The sequence below is a fragment of the Lampetra fluviatilis genome, chromosome 21, assembly GCF_964198595.1.
Source record: "Lampetra fluviatilis chromosome 21, kcLamFluv1.1, whole genome shotgun sequence".
Lineage (NCBI taxonomy): Eukaryota > Metazoa > Chordata > Hyperoartia > Petromyzontiformes > Petromyzontidae > Lampetra > Lampetra fluviatilis.
Window position 1 is genome coordinate 9,482,537 of NC_136295.1, and position 24,310 is coordinate 9,506,846.

The following is a 24,310-nucleotide window of genomic DNA, read 5'->3' on the forward strand; positions in this document are numbered from 1 at the left end:
CGGATGATTGCCAACAACAATGTTTTGTTTTCAAAAAGTGATGTTAAAAACATCACCGTGGCCTAACTTTCCCTTTATTTGAAGCCACACAAGGGTGACTTAACATCAATTCGTGTGCATATATGCATACCTGAAATGGCATGTTCTTAAAACTTTTGCCATGTGATAACAAAAACCTTTAACATTACCATTATGCAGATTTTTAGGTTGTCAACTTAAGTCTTAGCTTGTCTATAGGTTAATTGTGACTTTGATCGGCGTATATATTTTTAAGATGACACAATCTCACTCTCAACACTATCAAATGCGGTCTCTTACTGATTGCTTTTGAAGTGTCTTGTGAATTTGTTTTCTTATAAGGCTGCATTACCGTGTGTGTGTGACAAGCGCACGAGCTCAGCCTTCACATTCGCACCTCTACAGTGCCTTATAGCCTTCATGTATTTCACGGCACAATTCTGTAATGACAAAAAAACACCCACGTGCAGTCCTTTGGATTTTTCCTTATTCGTCGGTGTGCTTTTAAAAGTCATCTTTAAAAGTGATTTCAAGGTCTTGGAATCCTCCTCACATTGTCCGTGTTGACATTTCCCTTCATTTTTTGGATTTATTCAGAACCACCCTCCTTTAAGGAGGTCATAGAACCGCAGGAGGCCCTGCCTGGGGCCGTAGTCTCTTTCACGAGCGTAGTCTCGGGCACCGATCCCCTGAGCGTCAAGTGGTTCAAAGACGGCACGGAGCTGCTGCCAAGCAGGAACTCCAGAATCAGCTTGAAGAATCTCACCGCAGTCATCGAGCTGGACAAAGTCGATTCCACAGCCGCGGGAGAATACTCGTGTCAGGTGTCCAACGCCGTCGGAACTCAGACCTGCAGTGCTACCTTGTTCGTCAAAGGTGTGTCACCATCTGCGATGCACACGAGATGTCGAACCTATTACAGCAAATGTCTTACTTTTTTTCACAGGTTTATCTTTGTGATAGCGAATAACGGTACATCGCCGCGATGAATGTACATTCCTACCTTTGATGTTCCCATCATACCCAATACCTACTGTATTCCAACTTGCTACTTTCTTTACGTCTTGCATGACGATAAACTGTGATTCTATTATGCTCAACGCACAAACGAAGTGCCTAAGTTTGTAATTGTCCTGCAGCATTGTGCCGTTAAGGGTCAGTGTGTGAACGCACGTACAAAGGCAGGCATTTTATTTGTGGCAGGAGCAAGTCGAGGCAGATTCAGAGGCAGTATCACCTTTTTGCAATCAGCTTTTGCAAGAGTATTTCTTTACATCGCATATCTTCATGTCAAGTAGTTATTTTTATGACAGTAAAAACAACAAATTTGCGGATATCACCAAGGAAAATGTTACGAATTAACAATAACACCGATTGTCCATCGCATACACCTTATATTGTTTTTACTTGAAAACACCTTTTTTTTCAAACTGCCGCTGGATGAGGGCATCCCCACATCATGCTGGTCATGGAGGTTATTTGACCATACTTCACCATGCTCGTCAGTGCTGGTTGGTAGAGGCTGGAAGCATAGACATTGGAGCATAGTGCAGTACAACAAACTGATATTGCTCTGCTGCCTTCAGCTGAAATTCTAGCCCCACAGTATCCTACAACTGTTTTATACATGGCGGTTGCCCTTCTGAGCACTACCCAGGCTCAGCACTCCTTATCTTCTGAGAACGGACAAGATGGGGGCACCCGCCATGTTATTTGCCCATAGACGCTGCATATATTATTTTCAGGCCCTTATTCCCGCCGGCTGATTATCATTTTTTCGTAGAACCGGCCAAATTCGAGACTAAACTCCAGAGCACCAACGTCAACCTGGGCGACACGGCCTCCTTCAACTGCACGTTTACGGGCACGCCGGAGATCACGGTGCGCTGGTTCCGAAAGGACGAGGAGCTCCAGGACAGCGACAAGTTCAAGATCGCCACCACTGCCACGAGCTCCTCACTGGAGGTGCTCAACATCACGAGTGACGACGTGAAGCCCTACTCCTGCCGGATCAGCAATGAGGCCGGGGAGGATTCGTGCATCAACTCCCTCTCGGTTCAGGGTAAGCGCCATCGTGGAGTTACGGTGCAATGGCCGTGACTCGGCAGCATTCGATTTGCTGTTTCATAACGAATAAATAATACTGCGTTGTGTCGTGGTGTAATTTATTGCAGATGTTCACGTGCGTTGCACTGGCAGCGTTCGTTATAAGTTTAACCGAAAACCGCGACTGAAACGTTTTCGATGTGCCTCGTAAATGTTGCTCTTGAACCTGTCGACTGAAAAATTCTCCTCCGTAGAACCACCTTCTTTCATCAAGGTGCTGGAGCCCACGGATGTCGTAGTGGGTGGCTCGGCGCGGTTAGACTGCGAGGTGACCGGGACGCCCGAGATCACGGTTTCCTGGTACCGGGGCGACGCCAAGCTGAGGCCAAGCGCCAACTGCAAGATTACGATGAAGCACAACATCGCCGTGCTCGAAATGAAAGGCATTACCAAAGCTGATTCCGGCGAATACAGCTGCAAGGCTGAGAACAGCTTTGGCAGTGTCACATCGGTTGCTTCAATTGCAGTTAAAGGTGATCTCAAGCGAATGGAGGCAAACAAGATAAATATATCTGACTACTTTTTTTTAAGAGTCAATATTTGTTATCTTGTTTTGCTTGCACTGTAGATTGCCTTTGCTTTTTCTTGACCTTCTTACAATTTTACTTTCTCCCTTTTTGGGGGTCCTGGGCTTGAAACGACCTGTATTGTAATTTAGGATTCTTTTTTAAATGTTCCATTTTTCAGAGCGTAAAATCCCACCTTCGTTCACGAGGAAACTCAAGAACCTGCAAGAGACGGAAGACGGAACCGTCAAGTTTGACTGCCGCGTCGCCGGAACTCCGCAATTCGAGATTTCTTGGTCTCGCAATGGCGTTGAGCTGACCGGCGACGAGAACCACGCGATTTCTTTTGACGACAACGTTGCCGTCCTAGAGATAGCAAAGCTCAATCAATCGGACGCAGGGGAGTACGTGTGCACCGCAGCCAACGAAGCGGGCACATCCTCTTGCAATGCCAATCTTATCGTGAAAGGTTAGTTCAACGCATAGTCATAAAAAAAAGAAATTCAACATCACCCTTTTATATGTTATTTAATAATAACCCTGCACATCCTTTTCCCAATAGTGCTGCTTTTTATGGGCAGCAGCCAGTTTACAAACCAACTAACCTCCGTTTTTCCCCTCTTCAAAAACATTCAGAACGTAAAGTGCCCCCAACTTTCGACCAGAAGTTGCAGCCCGTGGAAGTCACGGCCGGGGACCCATCGGAGTTTGAATGCCACGTGACAGGCTCCTTGCCCATCAAAATCACGTGGTCCAAGAACAACAAGGAGATTAGATCTGGCGGAAATTACAGAATCACTTTCCTTGATAACACGCCGCGTCTCATCGTCATGAAGACAGACCGGTCCGAGGGTGGTGTCTATACTTGTAAGGCCACGAATGAGACAGGCAGTGATCAGTGCAGCACTCAACTGGAAGTGAAAGGTAATGTGTTTGAAATTACAAGTTTAAACAATAATTTTATCGAGCGCTGCTTCGTTAATAACAACATCTTTACATCATGAAGTCTTATGTTCTAAATTAGTAACCGGCAAAACAAGTACATACATTTTTTGGTCGCTAAAACCTCTACAAAAAACTATTATATAACGGAAATGCTAAATATAGCACCAATAGTTTTTTGACATTTCTTTCCCAAAAAAAAATCATCTTGAAAATTGGATTTCCTATCGAAATATCCACGTTATGTCCAATGCAGCGGTGGTATCACAAACACAAATCTAGAACGTGCCCGCCAAAGTTAACAAAACACTGCTATCCCCCATAGATCGTAAGGTCCCGCCGTCATTCATCAGGAAGACAAAGGACCTCCAGGCAACTGAAGGAGATGGCGCTCGGCTTGACTGCAAAGTGGCCGGCTCGCCGCCGTTTGAAACTGTGTGGCGCTGCAATGGCACTGAGGTGGTCTCCGGAGAGAAGTACAACATCTACGTGGAGGAAAATGTCATGGTGCTAGAGCTCAGCAACGTCCAGTTGTCCGATGCTGGCGAATACACCTGCACAGCCACGAATGAAGTGGGCAGTATCTCATGCAGTTCCAGGCTTCAAATTAAAGGTCCGTTTAAATTTTGCAGGACACTCACTTCAGAATCCTCTGAACCAAGTCACCGTCTAAAATTATTACGATAATTAGTTGAGCTATATAGACGATAACGTTACGTGTTGCAATGGCAGCACAAGGTTGAAAATAATCAAATATATTTTTAAAAGGTATTTTTTTTCGTATTGTTCAGTCTTGAACATGCAAAGTATGCCGATACTTTTATTATTCAAACTCTTTCCCACGTACTCATTGGCCACACATGGACAGTACTTGGAATATTGCAAGTTTAGAGGTAAAACATATCTTTTTTACTTCCCTCTGTAGAACGTACAATTCCACCGGACTTTGATGAGAAGCTGGAGTCCCTAGAAGTCACCGCTGGCCTCTCAGCAGACTTTGAGTGCCACGTCACAGGCTCGGCACCTTTCAGAGTCACATGGACCAGAGACAATCGGGACATCAGGTCTGGGGGAAACTACAAGTTTACGTTCCTGGACAACACGGCGCACCTGACGATTCTCAAAGCCGACAAGGGGGACATTGGGACGTACACGTGCAAAGCAGCGAACGCTGCTGGCTCAGCCGCTTGCACAGCTGATTTGTCCGTGAAAGGTAACATTCAACTGCACACACACACAATCGTCCCGTAGCACGCAAATTTTAGACGCCGCTCGCCAAAAAAAATGCGTACCACCCACGCTCTCGTGCGTAGCCCCCTTGAAATAATTATTCGCAAATTGCATCGCGTTTTCATAATAATATACTTAATAATGGCATCATTAACCAGGATATACTTTTTGTTGTATTGGCAAATATCGTACACATCATAGCTCATTCGATGAGGTATCCAATTAAAAACATGTGAACGGAAGAAAATAACTCGAGGACATACGACTGACGCCAATGAACGATGCCCCCCCTCGCCCCCCCCGATTTATTGTATTTAGATCGTCCCGTTGCTCCATCATTTGTGAGGAAACTCAAGACAACAGACGTAGCCCTCTCGTCCACCGCTCACTTGGAGTGCAAGTTGTCCGGCTCTGTGCCGATATCCGTCGCCTGGTTCAAGGGCAGCGAAGAGATCGCCCAGGGGGAGAGGCACAAGATGACCTTCGTTGAAAACGTCGCGACGCTGGAGATCCACAAGGTGGTCGTGTCGGACGCGTTCAGCTACACTTGCAAGGCGACCAACGTTTCTGGAAGTGAAGCCAGCACAGCGGACCTTAAAGTCATTGGTCAGTAGGGGCTCCCTTGTGTGTGAGATCAAGAGCCAGAACAGTGCATCCGCGTTTAAAACTGACACCCCGATTCCGGCATCCCGCTGGTCTTGCTTGGAAAATGTTTTGCATGCTACATCAATCTCGGGTAGCGCTCAAGTGATTGCATTGGCACGTGAAGCTATAATGACGTCGCATTGTTCTTTGAGAGGAAAAAAAGAACGCTGCGAAGATTTTTGCATCTAAATCTTGCAGACTTTTTTTTTGCTTTGAACGCTACTGTTGTCTTTAAAACATCTCCCTGGTGTTACTTTGAATTACAACTTTGACACACATACGATGATACGATTCAGCCACTTAATTTTAAGCACATACGATTAACAACTTACTTCCACATCGATTTTAATAAGAAACGTCATCCTCGTGCATGAATCGTAAACCTTGCTTGCTTGACTCTTCTCCATCTACCCATCGAGGGACTTGCTTTTCTTGACTTGTGGCATGGATGTCATCGATGGCGTGTGACGTGCAGACCCCGTTAAATCTGTGTTTTCTTTCTTACTTGGTGCAGAGCCACCGTCGTTCACCAAGACGGTGGAATCACAGCACGTGGTGCCGGGTGCCTCCGTTGAATTCAAAAGCTCTGTGTCTGGCACTGAGCCTCTCACTGTCAAGTGGTTCAGGGATGACAATGAGCTGATGTCCGGGAGACGCTGCAAAATCACCTTCTCGAACGGCGTCGCCACGCTGAAGCTGGACGATGTGGATGCGGCATCTGCCGGAATTTACTCGTGCCAGGTCTCCAATGCAGCCGCATCGGAGACCTGCTCTGCCAACTTAACCGTGAAAGGTGTGTACAGGCCACCGGTGTTGCAAATGTAGGGCAAAAAACAGATGCAGATCATTTCGGTACTTTGCGGCAAACAGCGAATTACTTTTCTCGCGCGCAATGTGAATCATAATACGATTCGCTTAATTTCCTCATCGTTCTCGTGGAAACACAATTTTTTATTAACGAGTTTTTTTTACATCTTTTTTTTTTTAACAGAACGTGCAAACTTCCGTAGGAGGGTAAAAGACTCGCAAGTTTCCAATGGCGAAACGGCCGTCTTTAGCACGAGTTTCTCCGGCACGCCAGAAATCGTGGTGTTTTGGTACAAGCAGAATAACCTCATAGAGGAGAGCGATAAGTACAGGGTAGCCATCTCAGAGGGTGAGTCCACAATGGAGGTGCTCAACGTCGACAAGTCCGATGAGGGAATATACACCTGCAAAATCCAGAACGAAGCCGGAGAAGATTCATGTCTGGCCACCTTGGCAACTCTAGGTTGGTATTTTATCACACGTGACAATAATATCCCCCCCCCCTCCTCCCCACGTCCCAACCGGTGTTCCTGTTCACTGCGCACTTCCCCGGTAAACATGCCAACGTTGAGGCCCACGTTTGGCACGAGGTTGGAACCCATTGGTTCAACGTTAGCCCTCCGTTCTAAGGAGTAGTGTGTTGGTGAGGCTAAGTAGCCTGATTTTGCTTCAATCTACCTCATGCACATGTTGATGTTGTTGTTGTTATTTCACATGGCAGGAAAGATGTAATAACAGTATGTAGAGTCTTCCTTGCATATTGTTAAATTAAAATAGGAATGTACGCGAGTGGTAGCATACTGACTGTTAGATCTTCATCGCACAGCAAACTGTTCAAGGCGTTGACATCGCACAAAGGTAACATATTTATGTGCATGGCAATGACACTTTTATCGAATTCTTCACACATTTAAAACATACTCTAGTTTATGACATTGCCTGATAGTGTGCTGTATATATATAAAATTGTGAACAAAGGACAAAACGTTTTGACGAATTACACCATTGGATGGATGTTTTTGAGTGTCAAATGTTTGACTTGCTCATTTTAGGTAATATTTGTTGCTTATAGATGCAAATGTACTGAATACACGTGTTGATATATTAACGTTAAGGTTTGCCAAGGTACGTTTACAGCAACCGCCTTTTTACATGAGCACAACAGATACTAAAAATATGACGAATTATGCGAAGACTAAAGCGATATTGAACCATTACCCCGATACTGTTTGCCACACTGATAAAATTTCTAACTTCATATTATTTTCACAATTAACTAATTATTTTCATGTGGTGGGTTGAAGCTTCTCTAGTGGTTGCAGGAGTCACATAAACCCATTACTCACAACTTATATGAATTGAAAAGCAATTATTTGAATACAAGTCATTCGATCTCAGGCTTGTATCCTTATTCCATATTTTAAAAGGTAGCATCTACGACTCCTGCAGAGAACATTTGGCGTATTTGATAATATTCCAACAAGACTGTATCAAGGCCAATCTGGGGGTTTGTTCGTATAACTTGGCCAGTGAGATAAACAGGCTCATTTAAAAAGGCAATTTGTCGTCGGCTTCAAGAATGTGTATCTGTCTCTGAGGGTGTTGAAGAATTAGGGGGGGGGGGGAGAGCAAAGCAGTACTTTGGAAGCGTATTTGTAATGGATGTGTCAATTGTTTTAGAACCTCCAAACTTCATCAAGGGTCTGGAGCCCACGGAAATTGTAGTGGGCAGCACAGTTCATCTGGAGTGCCAAGTGGCTGGGACGCCGCAGATTAGGGTGTCTTGGTACAAAGGCAGCCAGAAGCTTAAGTCAGGTGACAAGTGCAAGATGGCGTTCAAGAACAACCTCGCCACGCTGGAGCTGAGGAGCCTCACAAAAGCTGACACTGGAGACTATTCGTGCAAGGCGGAAAACGACTTTGGGAGTGCAACTTCACTTGCGTCTCTGTCCGTCTCAGGTGAACTGTAAACTGTGCATGCCAGGTGGAAACAATAACATTGTACGACCGCAGTTGTACAATCGTTTTGTTTTCATTCTTCTTCGTCCTTCCTTCCTTTCTTTCTTACTTTCTTTACACGGGTCTCTTCTTGCTTGGTTTCATCGCATTTTAACAGCATTAAAAGTTGTCACAATATTTCTTAAGATTGTGACAATAGCTTGCGCTTCGTTGTTCTTCATCATCCTTGCCGCACTGTTGTCAGCAGCACATGCCAAATGACCGATTATCTTTCAGAACGCAAAAACCCTCCGTATTTCACGAGGAAGTTGAAAGACTGGCAAGCTGTCGAGGGCACATCGGCGACGTTTGACTGCCGCGTCACGGGAACTCCTCCGTTCTCTTTCATCTGGTACAAGCATGGGGTGGAGATTAGCAGCGGTGAAGACTACGTGATATCCGCTGAGGAAAACGTGGCAACTTTAGACATTCATAACGTCAAGCTGACTCATGCTGGAGAATACACCTGCAGGGTTTTCAATGACGTAGACAGTGCCTCTTGCAGCGCCAAACTGGAAGCAAAAGGTTCGTTTATTTCCTGAAGGGTTTTTTAAAAATCAAAATTGCTTTCATAATAAAACATTATTCTAAAGTAAAATTACACAAATGACTTTGCAATTTTAATGCATTTCAGCACACAGCGCAAAATTACAATCATATTACCTTACGGCCATGGATAATTAACAACGGTACGTGTTATTCCTTAGACAAGAAAGTGCCACCATCGTTTGAAAAGAAGCCCGACCCAGTTGAAGTTACCGCAGGCGAGTCGTTCGAGCTGGAGTGCCTCATCGCCGGCTCCCGTCCGATCAGAATCTCATGGCTCAAAAACAACAGGGAGATCAGGTCGGTGGGAAATTACAAATTGTTCTTCTATGACAACGCCGCTCGCCTCACCGTCCTGAAGGCGGGCAAAGAGGACAGCGGTGCGTACGTTTGCAAGGCCGTCAACGAAGTCGGAAGTGACACGTGCAGTGCCCAAGCGACCGTGAAAGGTATCATCGCAACATTTTTTGCCATGCGCCTCAACCAATTTAATACCTTGCCATAGTATAATAACACTGGTCAACACACTTTTTCCAGCATAAGGTATTCCAACGGTTTTAAGGTAATTTTGGGGTGATGATTCCAAATCCTGGCATCAGTCTTTGTCTATCAAATCAGGTTTTTGAGATATCAAATATTGCATTTTCAATAAAAACTGCAGAAGAAAAATATTAAATAAATGTGGATATCTACATAAAATGATATTATAAACACACTATCCTAAAAATACAGCACCGTATTTTAACACTAAAGCAGTCACTGACTCGCAACAACTTGCAATCATAAGTGACAGAGTTAATTTCTGGTAAAATCAATAAAGATGGGGTATGGCGAGAGCATAAAATGAGATGTGATAGAGCAAATCTGAGATTAGATTTGGAATCAGCACCCTGAAATTAGTCTAAAACAGCTGCAAAAGTCCAGGCCAGAAAAAAAAAATGTTTGTTGTTGACCAGTGTAATATAACAAACATTTTAGCTGAAGGTTCAATTATTTTACACGACTGTTGTTTTTTCCCTCCCCAGAGCAAAAGCTTCCACCGTCCTTTACGAGAAAGTTAGTCGATATCCAGGCAGTCGAAGGGTCCACCACCAAGCTGGATTGCCGGATAGCCGGCACACCGCCCTTTGACGTGACCTGGTTCCACAATGGCTTGGCGATTTCTGCCGGGGAAACCTTCTCCACGTCCTTTGAGGACAACGTCGTGTGCCTCGAATTGTCCAACATCACCGTGGCTGATGCTGGCGAATACAAATGCACAGTCTCAAATGCCGTGGCCAGTGTCAGCAACCAAGCCAAAGTTACCGTGAAAGGTGCGTTCAAGAAAATGTTGAAGCGCCTTTAGGAATGACGTCATCTTTAAAAAAAAGTTTGTCCATTAAGCTAGTTTTCTTTCAATCGATGGACCATGTCACAGATTGAACGGAAACGTTTGTAATAACCGGGTCTATGGAAGTAAACTATGCAATACAATTTTACAATCGTACATAATTCGTATCGTAGTACTTTTTTAACCTTAAGAGATCCGCAGTAAATTTACATTCTGAATGAGTGCAGAATGAGGTGGATGTGACAATGACGGTGTCTCTTGTGATGTTCACATGTAGAACGTAGATTGCCACCGACGTTTGACCAGAAGCTGCAGCCACAGGAGGTGACCGCAGGAGATCACACCGAACTTGAGTGCCACGTCATGGGCTCTTTGCCGATAAAGATTTCCTGGTTCAAAGACGGCAGGGAGATCAGGTCGGGAGGGATCTACAAAATATCTTTCGCCGACAGCAGGGCTCGGCTGGCAATTTTATCAGCAGAGAAAACCTACTCGGGTGTTTATTCCTGTAAAGCCTCCAACGATGCTGGGAGCGACAGTACCAACGCCCAGGTCATAGTGAAAGGTATAATTTTAAATTCCATTATATCTATGGAGCATTCACACATTTACTAATTTCACGCGTATTTGAAAAGTGATTTAAAAAATTAAGTTAATAAAAATCCAGGGGCAGCGGTTTAGTTTGCCGGGTGCTCTGAATCTAGATTAATTAAAAACTTCTGATTTATATATGTATATTTTAAATCCAGATTAATTAAAAATAATTACATAATTAGACATGATCGGAGATTTATTCATTTTTTTGCGCAGATCACGCAGTTCCGCCGACGTTCGTTCGGCGACTGAAGGAGACCGATGGCATACTGAATGCCCCCGTCTCACTGGAGTGCAAAATTTCCGGCACGATGCCCATATCGGTATCCTGGTACAAAGACCAAGAGGAGCTCTTCGATAGCCAAAAGTACAAACTCACAACCAGCGACCACACTGTCAACCTGGAGATTCTTGAGCTGGGGATTGCCGACGGTGGGAACTACACCTGCAAACTGAACAACGTTGCTGGAAAAGAGTCCTGTTCAGCAGTCCTCAGGGTGGTCGGTCAGTATCGCACGGTGTGATCAGACAAATACATATATATGTTGGATCAGTCGTAAAGCTGATTCATACTATATATATACTCATGTATTTGTGTTCACATTTCCTTTAAGCTTAAGACGTGCTTGTACAAGGGTGTCCATAATAACCGTCCGGTTTAAATTGTGGCGCTTAAGTGAAGAATTCGAATCCACATTAGCCTCGATGCTCGTGAACACCGGGGACTTGCCATCTTATGATAATGCCACAACATCGGACGATACATTCATGGACACCGTGTACAATGAACGACACCTTGCTTGCTTGCTTTCTTAATCTCGTGAAGCTATTCTCGAGAAGGAGGCGCCACTTTTGTCCGGCGTACGCACGAGTGCCAATTGTCGTGCAACCCGTTGTTTATCGACCATCGTAGAGCCACCGGGATTCTCCAAGACGCTGGAATACCAAGAGGTGCTCCTCGGCGAGTACGTTCGCTTCCAGAGCGTCGTCACGGGAACGGAGCCGCTCGCCGTCAAGTGGTTCGCTGACAGCAAGGAGCTCAAGCCCACCGACAATTGCTCCATCAGTTTCCGGGGTAACAGGGCGCTGCTCGAGCTGAGCCAAGTGGACTCCGCGTCGGCCGGCGAGTTCACGTGCCAGGTGGCCAACGCCGCCGGGATAGAAACGTGCTCGGCCAAGCTCTTTGTAAAAGGTGCGCGCAGAGAAGAAAATTCACGACGGCTTGCCACAAACAATATTTAAATACATTTTTTTTTGTATAAAACAGAACGTAAATCGAAAACGTGGATTTAATACATGTTTCCAATATTTTTTTTATTTTCAGAACCGGCTAAGTTCAAAAAGAGAATAAGAGACATAAACCCCAAGGCTGGAGAACCTGCGGTCTTTTACTGTGCTTTCTTGGGCACGCCTGAAATCACCGTCATGTGGTTTAAGGACAACGCCGCCATTGAAACGAGCAACAAGTATAGGATCATGAAAACGGCTAGCACTTGCACCCTGGAGGTTCTCTCCGGAGAGAAACGAGACGCAGGATCGTACACGTGCAAAATCTTTAATCAGTACGGCCACGATGAATGCGTTGCCACGTTGTCTGTCCTGGGTTAGTATTATTTTTTTTTTACCTTATTTTAAAATTGAGTGTGAGCTTTAATTTTATATATTTTTAATAAATGTAGATGTTATCTTTCAGCGGCGGGAGATTTTTCTTTAATGTGTCTTCGTTATTCTTCTTCTAGAACCGCCTTATTTCGTGACGAAACTGGGACAAGTGGAGGCCGTGTTTGGAGGATCGGTTCGTTTAGAGTGTGAAGTTGCTGGCACGCCAGTGATTAAAACTTCGTGGTTTAAGGACGATGTCCTCATAACGTCTGGCTTAAACCGCAAACCGGTGCAAAAGCTTAATCTAGCCATTCTGGAACTCAGAAACGTGCAGTATTCAGAGTCTGGTGAATACGTATGCAAAGCGGAAAATGACATTGGAAGTGCAACATCTGTTGCCATGCTGACAGTGACAGGTGATGGCATCTTTTTCTTTTGTATATTGAACAAGTGTAGAATATCAATAATAATTATAAGAGTGTTTACATTCATTGATAGACCGATACAGGAAATGTTATTCCCACTGCATGGCTCTATTTTAAGCTCTCTTTAGACACTTTATGATTTTAATACCAGATAGAACAAAAACACAAAGCCATTAGTAATGTGCACAGTTTTCCATTAGTTACGGTAATATTTTCCATGGCATGCTATTCATGGCCTACTCTAACTGATTTCTTGCATGAGTTATTAAAAAATATATATAGCTATTGGTCTATCATTACTATACACATATATATATTTTCGAAGAGTATTTCTTTAAGCTCAAAATCTGACAGTCGAGTTTCCTTCAATCCCGGAGGAGAATTTGTTGACCTGCGAACTATATCTTACAGAGAGGAAAAATCCCCCCGTGTTCACGAGGAAGCTGAAAGACGTGCAGGGTGTAGAAGGAGGGGCGGCAATGTTTGATTGCCGAGCAACTGGCACCCCGCCGTTTGCGGTGGCCTGGTTCAAGCACGGAAAGGAGATAACGCCCGGAGAGAAGTACAGGATGTCTTTCGAGGAAAATGTGGTTTTCCTCGAAATTTTAAACCTCGCCACAAACGACGAAGAGGAGTACTCGTGCACCGTGTCGAACGACGTAGGGAAGATCTCATGCGCGGCCAGCCTTGAAGTCAAAGGTTTGTCCTTGTGGACACCTTCACTCGTAAACATAAACATTTCATTTTACCCTTTTGATAAACGTTATTTTTTACCTAGTTTTTTTAATAATTAAAATACCTCCCATAGGCTGTATCCTTGGGTGCAATGATTTTGTTAAAGATGCCGGCTTGGCTTCTTGGCATTAGTTTGATTGCAAAGTGAACTGCAGCAAGTTGTTATTCACTACGGCGATTTTGATTGTTGTCCGAATAAGGTTAAATTGTCAATCAGGCTTTACTGCCAAGAACCGGCACTCCCCTGCTAATCTTGCCTCCTTTTGGAGCGACTTGAAACCGAAGTAAACAGTCTGATGGGCTAATGTTTGAGACAGTGGCAGGTGAAATGAAATCGGTTGACCTTTTTTTGCGTCGGGTTATTTTTTTTCTTTGTTCCTCCACTCTCCTAGAACGTAAAAACCCACCATCGTTCGACCAGCAACTGGCACCCGCGTCAGTAACGGCCGGTGAACCAGCCGACCTTGGGTGCCACGTGACAGGCTCGCCACCTTTCAAAATATCGTGGCTTAAAGACAATAAGGAAATCAGGCCCGGCACCAACTATAAGTTTTCCTTTGTCGACAATACTCCTCTCCTAACCATTCTGAAAACAGACAAGACAGACAGCGGTGTGTACGTGTGTAGAGCGGCGAACGAAGCGGGCTACGACACCTCTTGTGCTCCAGTCACTGTTAAAGGTATAAAAATAACAAATGGCAGCATTTTTTTTCTTCAATTTACATTTTTCCAACTACAGAAATATATACACGTACTTTTATAAACACATTTCTGTGTTGTTCGTCTATTTACCAAACTCGTCATGATTATTAAATTTGTTTTATTTTTAGAACGCAAAATCCCGCCGTTGTTCACCAAAAAGCTCAAAGACATTGAGATCACCGAAGAATTCATGGTCAAGCTGGAATGCTGTGTGCAAGGGTCACCTCCACTTTCCACCACGTGGTTGAAAAACAACGTCCCCTTGGCCAGTGGAGAAGACTTTGTCATCTCGTTCGTGGACAACGTTGCCACGCTGGAGATTCATGACGCTCGGCTGTCTGACAGCGCAGCGTACACCTGCAAGGCAGCCAACGAAGTCGGTAGCGTGAGCTGTAGCGCCAAACTCGAAGTCAAAGGTTCGTTGTGTAGCCATACTGTCACTTTCGGTGTTTATTCACCTGTGATATTAATCAGTTAATACATTCTTTACATGTAAGTGTACATTTTTTGTAAAAAAAAAAATCTCATTACTAAAATGTGTAATTACCTCTTTATAGAGCGCAGAGTGGCGCCGACCTTCGACCAGAAGCTGGAGAGCCTCAACGTGACGACAGGCGAGCGTGCCGAGCTTGAGTGCCACGTGACGGGCTCCGTGCCCATCAAGGTCACGTGGGCCAAGGACAACCGGGAGATCAGGGCCGCCGGCAATTACAGAATGATATTCATGGAAAACATAGCTCGCTTGACAATTCTCAAAGTAGGCAAGCTTGACAGCGGGATTTATACCTGTGCAGCGTCAAACGATGTCGGTAGCGATGTGACCAGCACGGAAATTACGGTGAAAGGTATTACACTTCAGCTTTTATTAGTGGAAACATCGGCGCAAACAGTTTTTCGTCTTCGCCGAATAAATTTACACAACGTGCACGCGTAACCGAGCTCGGCGACTCACCTGTTGCATTTTTCATTTGCGCAGACCAAGCTGTTCCTCCGAGCTTCGTGCGAAAGCTGAAGAAAACCGATGCCATCTTGCACTCGACAGCCCAGATGGACTGCAGGGTTGCTGGCACAGTGCCTATACTGGTCGCGTGGTTTAAGAACGATGTGGAAATTGTCGACGGCGACAAGTACAGGTGCCTCTTCGAGGAGAACACCGCGAGCTTGGAAATCCTGAAGGTCGACAAGTCCGATGACGGGAGCTACACCTGCACAGCGACGAATGTCGCGGGAAAAGATTCCTGCTCCACCACGCTGAGCATCATCGGTTCGTAGTAGCAAATGGTGACAAAACAAATGTGGGCAAATCCCCGTCAGTCATAAAGCTGAGGCGATTGCTTCAGATTTGTTCTCGCTATATTGCTCGACAGCCCTTTCTTCCCTCGAATCCAACTCGGGAGCCACCGTTTCCACGTCGCCTGCAGTTAACCATATTCACCTGTCGCGTGTCAAATGCTGCCATTGGCAAAACTAAAAAAACAAAGAACTCTATGTCTGACAAGCATCGTGTAAAAAAAACCTTCATTGTGTATAACCCGTTTGCAATTCGATGTCCATACACTTGCCCTTATCCATCTTTCAGTAATATAAAATCCAATTACTCTAAATGTACGTCATATAAATGTTTTCATGTCTGTTCCAAGTTACAAACGACCACAACTGTCCTCTAATACAACACTACTTAAAATCAGAGTCGTTTTTATTCCACACATTTTCATTCTCATTTGAACATTCTGAACTGTGAATGGTACATTTGTTACTAACTGCCTCAATCCCATTGTCTAATCAATTGCAGAACCCCCATCATTCCTAATGAAAATGGAGCCACAGGAGGTGCTATCGGGATCACGGGCCACGTTTCAGTGCGCTGTATCAGGAACAGAGCCACTCTTGGTCAAGTGGTACAAGGGCAACCAAGAACTCAGAACTGATATCAGCCACAGTATCAGCTTCCGAGATTCCGTTGCCTTATTAATCGTTGAGAAGGTTCAGCTTGCGTTTGCAGGCGAATACTCTTGTCAGGTTTCTAATTCGGCTGGAAAGACGTCTTGCTCAGCCAGCTTGTTTGTCAAAGGTGTGTACCAAAGCAAGTGAATGAATACCACGTTCATTTTGCATGAGGTTCATTCTCAACTGCGTTGTACCTACACTTACCGTGCGGCATGCAATTGCTTCTTCTTCTTGCACAGCAATTGCATGCTTGAAGTAGTGTTCTTTTTAAGTTGGCTCCCCTTGTGATTATCGACAAAACTTTCTCCCAGAACCCGCAAAGTTTTTCTCCAAGCCGTCGGACTTGGACGTCAAGGCAGGCGACTCGACAAGCTTCATCTGCAGCTTCGTCGGCACACCGAAAATCGCGGTCAACTGGTACAAGGAAGATAACCAGATTGTCGCAGGCCACAAGTTCCAAGTGACGACTGTGGAGGGGCAGTCCACCCTGGACATCCTCGCCACCGAAAATTCCGACAGCGGGAACTACACTTGCAAAATCCAGAATGACTCTGGACAGGATAATTGTACTGCTTTGTTGAAGGTTCTAGGTTAGTTGATTTACAGTGTTGCCGAATTGAAATGTTTGCATTGTCGCCGCTGTCTGTTTGAACATTGACAATGCAAAAAAAGCATTTTATATTCGTAACAATAACATGCTTTACTTTGCAATTTACTTTCTATCCTCGGATTACCTTCCTCCTCTGTATTGGTGTTTTGCGTTTTCACTAAACGCTGCGATACATTTTACTCCGTAGATCCTCCTTACTTTGTGAAATCCTTGGAGCCTCTGGAAGGCACCTTCGGAACCTCCGTGTACTTTGAGTGCCAAGTGGCCGGCGCCCCCGAGATCAGGGTCACGTGGTACAAGGGGAGTCAAAAGCTCTCCGGTGCCAAGTACAAGACCATGCTCCAGCACAACACTGCGGTGCTGGAGGTGAAGAACTTTGAGAAGACCGACGTTGGAACGTACTCCTGCGAGGCGGAGAACAGCCTCGGAAGTGCCAAAACGTCGGCTTCCCTCGCGGGAAAAGGTACACGCGCCGAACGGAGCACCGTGCCGCGCGATGGCTCTCCGATGTGGTTTCGGGTTGTAGATGTCCTCTCCGCGTGAAACGGACATCACTCCGGGCAGCACGCGGCACAAGCCGAAACACACATCGGAGAGCCTACTGCACAACCGCGAAAACCTTTACGTGAGGGATATTTTTTCCTGCTTCTCTAGATGCTGTAGACCTCCCATGTGAAACTGCTCTGTGGCTGTAATGGTATCCAACATATGCAGGATTTTGTGTCCTTGTTCAAAAATATTTACTTTTTTTGCAAATGGGGATATACCAACGATCACCAAACGTGCTTTGTTATATCCTTTAGTGTTACTCCTCATATGCACACTTTTTACGGATTCACATGGCTTTGATAGAACCATGGTATATACATTTTAGCATGTGGTTGTACTCCATGGACTTTTAAGAGATAGAGTGTGCATTTTTTGCCTCGAAGAGTTTGAGGTGTGCAGGACTTGAAAATCTTGATTTCCAAGGAGGGGGGAAAAAACTAAAATATTTGTATCCAGTTGAATAACATGTTTTTAATCAAACAAACGTTTGTTACAGAACGCAAACACCCACCTAGTTTCTCAAGAAAGCTGAAGAATTTGCAGCAAGTCATCGGGGACTGCGCGAAATTCGACACTCGTGTTACAGGCACACCGCCATTCCAAGTCTCTTGGTTCCTCGGTGATTCCGAGTTGTCCTATAGCGATAAGCACGTCATCTCCTTTGAGGACAACATTGCTTCTCTCAGCATTTATAGTCTGAAAGTATCAGATGCAGGGGAATACACCTGCAAGGTCACGAACGAGGATGGGTCCATCGCCTGCTCGGCAAAACTTGACGTGACAGGTTTGTGGCAGGGGGAGGTGCCGCTGGCTTTCCCGCTTCGCTCTTTTGCATTGGCTCAAAGGCAGAGAAATGTTTGCGGGACTTCAAATGAGATTTGGTTTGCATTCGTAAAAAATGAAATAATGCGACAGAATTAACCAATGCTCTTTGAATGTTCAAACATTTTTAATCAGGGCCAATGCTATGTCTCGTGGAATGCCTTCTTGCTTTTGGTTTGTCTTCGCTTCCACGGGAAAAATGCATGAGTGAGTAAATCATTTCTCCTCGATAATTTTTTTGGCGCATTATAAAAGTGGCTGCCTCAAGACATCACTGACTTTGAAGGTTCAAACATTTTTAATCAGCCCCGATGCTACGTTTCATTAAGTGCTTTCTTGCTTCAGTTTTTTTTGCTTCCACTGGAAGCATGCACGAGTGAGTATATCATTTGTCCTCAGTTTTATTTTTGTTGGCACATTGTAAAAGTGGCTTGCCTCAACACATCACTGACTTGCCGGTCTCTGCTGAGAATGATTCTTGTCATTGAGAAACGTCGTCAAGACTTCAGCCGCATGTGTGGAATACATCCTCGCCAAGTGTAGAACGTTATCAAATTATAAAGTCTGCGTCGTGTTATTGCCTGACTAACCTATGCATGTCAGCTTTTGCTTATGTTAAGTTCTTTATATATATGGATATTTACATCAGTTAACCTCATATTTTTCGCCTACAGTTCGTAAGCCGAAAATGTACAAGTACTACTCGAATACTTTACATTTGTAATACCAGTCTAGGCCATATATTGATACAATAGAGGTACAGAACACTTATCTGCTTTGCACTCATGATAATTTTGCTTGCACTCTATTCACCGACGCAGAGCGCAAAACGAAACCGACCTTCGACCAGAAGCTCGAGCCCGTGGAGGCCGTGGTGGGTGACCCGGCCGAACTGGAGTGCCACCTCACCGGCTCACTGCCCATCAAGATCTTCTGGATGAAGGACAAGAAGGACATCCGCCCTGGTCCCAACTGCAAGATGACCTTCTTTGACAACACACCTCACCTGACTTTCTACAAGCTGGACAAGAGCGACTCTGGGGAGTACACGTGCAAGGCGCTCAATGACATCGGAAGTGACGTGTGCAGCATGCAGCTGACGGCTAAAGGTGCGACACCCTTTTGTAATCCATTGTAAACTCGTGCAATATCCGATACCCGACGCTTCAAGATGAGAGCGAGGGTGGGTGACGTTGCTCAAACGGTACTGCGTTTTCATATTCTTAGGGTTTTTTTCGGTAAAGTCACGTAGGTAAAAAATTAAAATTAATAAAAGTAAAATAAAAATAAAATAAAAAAAATAAAATCACGACGTTTCGGAGGCGCAACACAAGCCTCCGTCTTCAGGTGGAACCGTCACAGCACGATAGCTGTATCAAGTGAGAGGTACTACGTTTGCCGATTATTGCGGAGGTTTTTGGTTCGATCCTAGCGACTGCCCGGGTAAATAGCGCACGTGTGTTCACCATAAGATACGCCCTTTTTTGCTTCACGTCAAAGATCTCATGACGTTATTTTTGTTGGAAAAAAACAACCTTATAGGCCATTTGTGCCATCTGTGCCATTTCTAAATTTTCCCAATTTGATAAATTACTTGTAAATTAATTGTGAAGCCATGGAGCAACATAGCATGCCCACTGGTAGACTAACCAGCAGGCCGGTCCTGCGTTCACCTTGTGCAGCACAGGGACAGCTGCTGCCAGAGAGTCCCCTGCCACAGGGCACCTATAGATGCAGTCCTTGAAATGCACGGTTTAAATATGAGGTGATGGTGATACATGATCGTATGCTGTATTTTATTAGGATGTAAAAAAAAAAAACTCCTGAGAAAGTAAAGACAAAGTTTATTTTTGATCGTTTTACATTTTCAAAACTGTATTAAATGTACTCTAGCTTTGGAATAAAAATTTCCCTCATTAGATATGGCCAACAAACTACACGAGGCAACTGATCGTGAAGGCTCCAATTTAGCTTTCATAAAGCTGGTCTGACGCTTTAATGTGACAAAAAAACTTTCCACATCACAAAACAATCCCCCCCAACACGGGATTCTTTCTTGAGCTCGTTATACTTCCTTCCAATGCCTTTCTTCCTCTTTGAACTCCTGCACGCGCGACACCGCCATCGCAGAGCGCAAGGTAGCGCCGATGTTCACCAAGAAGCCGCTGGAAATAATGGACGAGGAGGAGGGCAAAGGCGTGAAGCTGGACTGCAGAGTGTCCGGCTCTCAGCCGATCGCCATCACCTGGACAAAGGACGACAAGGACCTCCACGCTCACCCGGGCCGCGAGCTCTCCTTCAAGAACAACGTTGCGCTTATGAGCCTAAAGAGCACCAAAGTGAGCGACAGCGGCCTCTACGTCTGCAAGGCGGAGAACGAGGCTGGCACTGCCACCTTCAAAGTGACGCTGAACATCAAAGGTTCGTTGTTGCCCGATCCTCGTGCTGGATTCTGGTTACAAATACAACGGCGGCGTCGGCAGCACGGAGCGTTGGGCCGAGCTTGCTTGTGAACACCGTCACACTTTAAATGCCACACTGCCTGTCACACTTTAAATGCTACTCGCAGCATAGGTCAATTATGTTAATACATTATTCCTTATATATATACGTTATTAATTTCAGCTCGACTGTATTCTCTGGATTATAATGTGCACTCCCCCCGCTATAACAGCAAAAGTTGGAGGTGTGTCTTATAATACAGTCGGTGTGTGTGTGTCTCTGATGAGATTCGCATAACTTTCTAGACACCGGTGACAAGTGTGGGATGTGTCTTACTTCACGGAGTGTCTTATAATTTGGAGAATATCGTAATCCTTTTTTATATTCCTTTTAAAATGCAAAAAAACAAGAAAGGTTTGACAAAAACTCGTTAAAACTGGGTCACAAATGTTGTAATACTTCATCATTATCAGCCTGGCTTAAGGCCTCCCGATCCACCACCATCTCTCACAATCCGGTGATATAATAAAACGTTGTATCTAGCGAATACATTTGGTCCAACAATAAACGAGCACCCTAATTTATAATAGCCATTCAGTGAAACTTTGTGCGTCCGAATGACGAACGAACGAACGAACGATTGTTTTTGAGTTTACATGGCGCAGGGTTGCTAACCGGGTGGGTTTTAAAAGCCACCTCTTTGTCCTCGGTAGAACGCAAGCACGCGCCAAACTTCGACAAGAAAGTGCAGTCGCTGACCGTAGTGGAGGGCGACACGCTGTCCGCCTCGTGCCGTGTGAGCGGATCGGAGCCGCTGCAGATCATGTGGCTGAAGGACAGGAAGGAGGTGCAGCCCTTCGGAAAGGTGTCCATCGCCTACAGCGAAGGGGACTGCACGCTGGAGATTTCGCAGGTCACCAAGGCAGATGCCGGCGAGTACACCTGCAAGGCCGTCAATGAGGCCGGCTCGGACGTCAGCAAGGTTAAAGTTACTACGAAAGGTAAGGCGGCCTACTTTGTGTTGGCCTGGTCGTGATTATAATGGCCGTTCCGTCCGCGCGGATTTGATCAGAACGCAGGGCAACAGAACAGAAATCTAAATGATAGAAGGTCGTCAACATGTTCATGAATAGCAATTCTCTAAAAGGAAACTATATAATAGGCAAAGTTTTGGGCAATGGCTCTCCTTTATAGCAGACGGACCATTGCAATGTATTACTCTTATTACTCTGCTGGTTTATCCAGGAAATGCCTCACTGAGCCTCAAGACTTTTTTTCAGGAGGGTCCTGCCAAGTTTTTGTCGTAGGGTGGTGCCGATCGCTTTGCACTTCCCAATTAAGTGATTTTCTAATTAGGGCGGTGCTATTGACGACGTGTTACGTTTTTGTTACTGTATTTGTGCTTTTACACCACTGCAAAACCGTTACATATATTTAAAAATCAATTGATATATTATCGTGACAAATACCAGCAGTCTTTACAGATGATGGTGTTTCGTTAATAGAATATGCATGTGCAGATGTGATTGATCACCATTGTCTTGTCATCCATCTCTGCCAAACAAGCGTGACGGATTGCTGCTGTGATATTACAAATGGGATGATTTTCTTGGGGGGGGGGGGAATTAGAGGGCATGAGATTAATGTAAAAATATGGAGGTGGTCAAGCAACATCCATCTTCAAGTCTCTTAAACTAGGGCACCCATTGTACTCCAAGGCTATTGCATTGGGGAGCTATGTACTGTGAACAAATTGCCATGAACGTGACCAATCTCTTCAGTTCTCATAATCTAAGCAGAGTTTAGCCTGGATAGTACGTGGACGGATGTCCACCAGAACTTACCAGATCTTGTAAGCATGGGCTTGTGCCATAGTCAGCCTTGAGTATAACCCTTTTATGGGTATGGATATGTTTCCCGTATACTCCACTTTCATACTACGAGAAACCAAACAGTCATTAATGGCATTGGCTTAATTTGCCGATGCGGGATATGCCTGCGAAAAATCATCCTGAAACTCGGTGAGGCTTTCCTGAGAAAACAATTGGTGTTTTCATCCTGCCTGTAAAGTGAACAGTTGTCATAAGACATACTCTTAGTTTTTTGGGTAAAGTCACGTAGGTAAAAAAATTTAATTAAAATTAATAAAAAAATAATTTCATTTTTTTAGGAAAAAAAAAATAATTAAAATTAATAAAAAATAATTTCATTTTTTACCGACAAAACTAAGAGTATGAATCCTTGCAGTCATGAAAGCTTCAAATCTAGAATGCCATAAGACACTTAAACAGGGTAATTAATTTGTAGATAACCCCATTGATTTCTAGTGACTCTCCTACCCTCTTCTCAACAGCCAATCGAATATTATGGAAAGCAATGCCTCCGTATCTTACAGGGGAAAGTGTTTGATGATCTAGCATGTGCGTTGATATTAGTGGGGGACGTGTTAAGGCTTTGACAGACAATGTGCTTTTCTCTGTCATTTTCCCTCTTGTGTTATTGGGGTGTCTATAAATGGATCACTGTATTTTCTTTGTATTCTTCTTCTGCAGCTCCTGAAGCGGGAAAACCAGTCAGGAAACCTGCGGCCCCAGTGGCTGCCCCGACTGCCGCTCCTGCTCCAGTTGTTGTCGACGGAAAGATTTTCTTCGTCGAAGAGCCAAAGAATGCTAAAGTTGAAGAGAGTAAGTCATTCCAGTAGGGTGTGAAAAAAATAAAGTGACTCAAATACGTGTTTGATTTTGTTCAGCCATCCACGTGATGTTGTTTGTGCAAAAAATAGCAGGCCATGTGTGCCATCGTCACGACCCAAATGTACCATCTTTGATTATTAACGTGCAAATTGCTTTCATGAGAAAAACCAGCCACATATAACAACGTTGTCCCCTAATGGCAGACCAGTGCCGCTTAGGGACAGCTGCCACCGAGGGGAAGGGTGGGGGGGGTTCCCTTGGCCAGAATATGTGGCTAGAATATAGTAGGGCATTGCAATGGCACCTTGAGTTGCTTGGACATTTAAACACCTCTCTAAATATTACCCTAAAAATATCAAAGCAATCGCGGCTCATTTGCAACCTCTTCATCCCGTGGTCACTTGCAGAGGGCACGGTGAAATTCACGGCCAAGGTGGCCGGAGAACCCATCCCGACGGTGAAGTGGATCAAGGGCAAGTGGCGGCAGCTGAACCACGGAGGGCGCCTCACGGTCCAGCAGAAGGGCGCCGATGCTCTCCTGGAAATCCGCGAGGCAACGAAGACCGACGCTGGCCCGTACCGCTGCGTCGCCAACAACAGGCACGGCGAAATCGAGTCCGGCGTCTCCCTGGACGTGGAAGAGAAGAAGGCGCCTGCCGTTGAGGAGGAAGGCTTCAGGGCCAAACTCAAGAAGTGAGCTTTTTTGCTTTTAAAAACTTTTTCATTCGTACGATTATGCTTCCATCCATCCTTCTGTTGATGTATCTCTTCGTCATAGAATATACAATACAACGTCACATAAGTGACCATTACATATCCGCCCTGAGCAATTCGCCAGAGTGTAAATGTCATTTTTTTTAGATTTTCACAAATTTGAACTTTTCGCATGCAGTAGTGTACTATGCGTTATTCTTAATGTCGCTTATATTCGCTTCCAAACATCACTAGAGCTGTGAACTTTTAAATCTAGATTTAGAGCTCTTTTCTTTAGAACTGCTTTTTGTGTTTAGTTTTATGTCCTTCCCCCGCACCTCCGATTAGCATGGTTGGCTACGTACGGT

The 24,310-nt window shown here is 44.8% G+C and overlaps 1 protein-coding gene across 1 annotated transcript in view; it reads left to right on the forward strand.

Moving 5' to 3' along the window:
• Positions 1-24,310, forward strand: part of LOC144938213 (titin-like) — a 335,325-nt gene that overhangs the window by 77,722 nt on the left and 233,293 nt on the right. Inside the window, 33 exon segments of the mRNA XM_078866029.1 lie at positions 616-894; positions 1,802-2,080; positions 2,319-2,597; positions 2,812-3,099; positions 3,267-3,554; positions 3,898-4,185; positions 4,498-4,785; positions 5,121-5,408; positions 5,962-6,240; positions 6,439-6,717; positions 7,935-8,213; positions 8,490-8,777; positions 8,960-9,247; positions 9,824-10,111; positions 10,406-10,693; positions 10,939-11,226; positions 11,636-11,914; positions 12,047-12,325; positions 12,462-12,740; positions 13,161-13,448; positions 13,877-14,164; positions 14,315-14,602; positions 14,744-15,031; positions 15,163-15,450; positions 15,979-16,257; positions 16,445-16,723; positions 16,931-17,206; positions 17,789-18,076; positions 18,936-19,223; positions 20,245-20,535; positions 21,270-21,557; positions 23,109-23,240; positions 23,657-23,942. Of these exon segments, the coding sequence (XP_078722155.1) occupies positions 616-894; positions 1,802-2,080; positions 2,319-2,597; positions 2,812-3,099; positions 3,267-3,554; positions 3,898-4,185; positions 4,498-4,785; positions 5,121-5,408; positions 5,962-6,240; positions 6,439-6,717; positions 7,935-8,213; positions 8,490-8,777; positions 8,960-9,247; positions 9,824-10,111; positions 10,406-10,693; positions 10,939-11,226; positions 11,636-11,914; positions 12,047-12,325; positions 12,462-12,740; positions 13,161-13,448; positions 13,877-14,164; positions 14,315-14,602; positions 14,744-15,031; positions 15,163-15,450; positions 15,979-16,257; positions 16,445-16,723; positions 16,931-17,206; positions 17,789-18,076; positions 18,936-19,223; positions 20,245-20,535; positions 21,270-21,557; positions 23,109-23,240; positions 23,657-23,942 (9,238 nt within the window).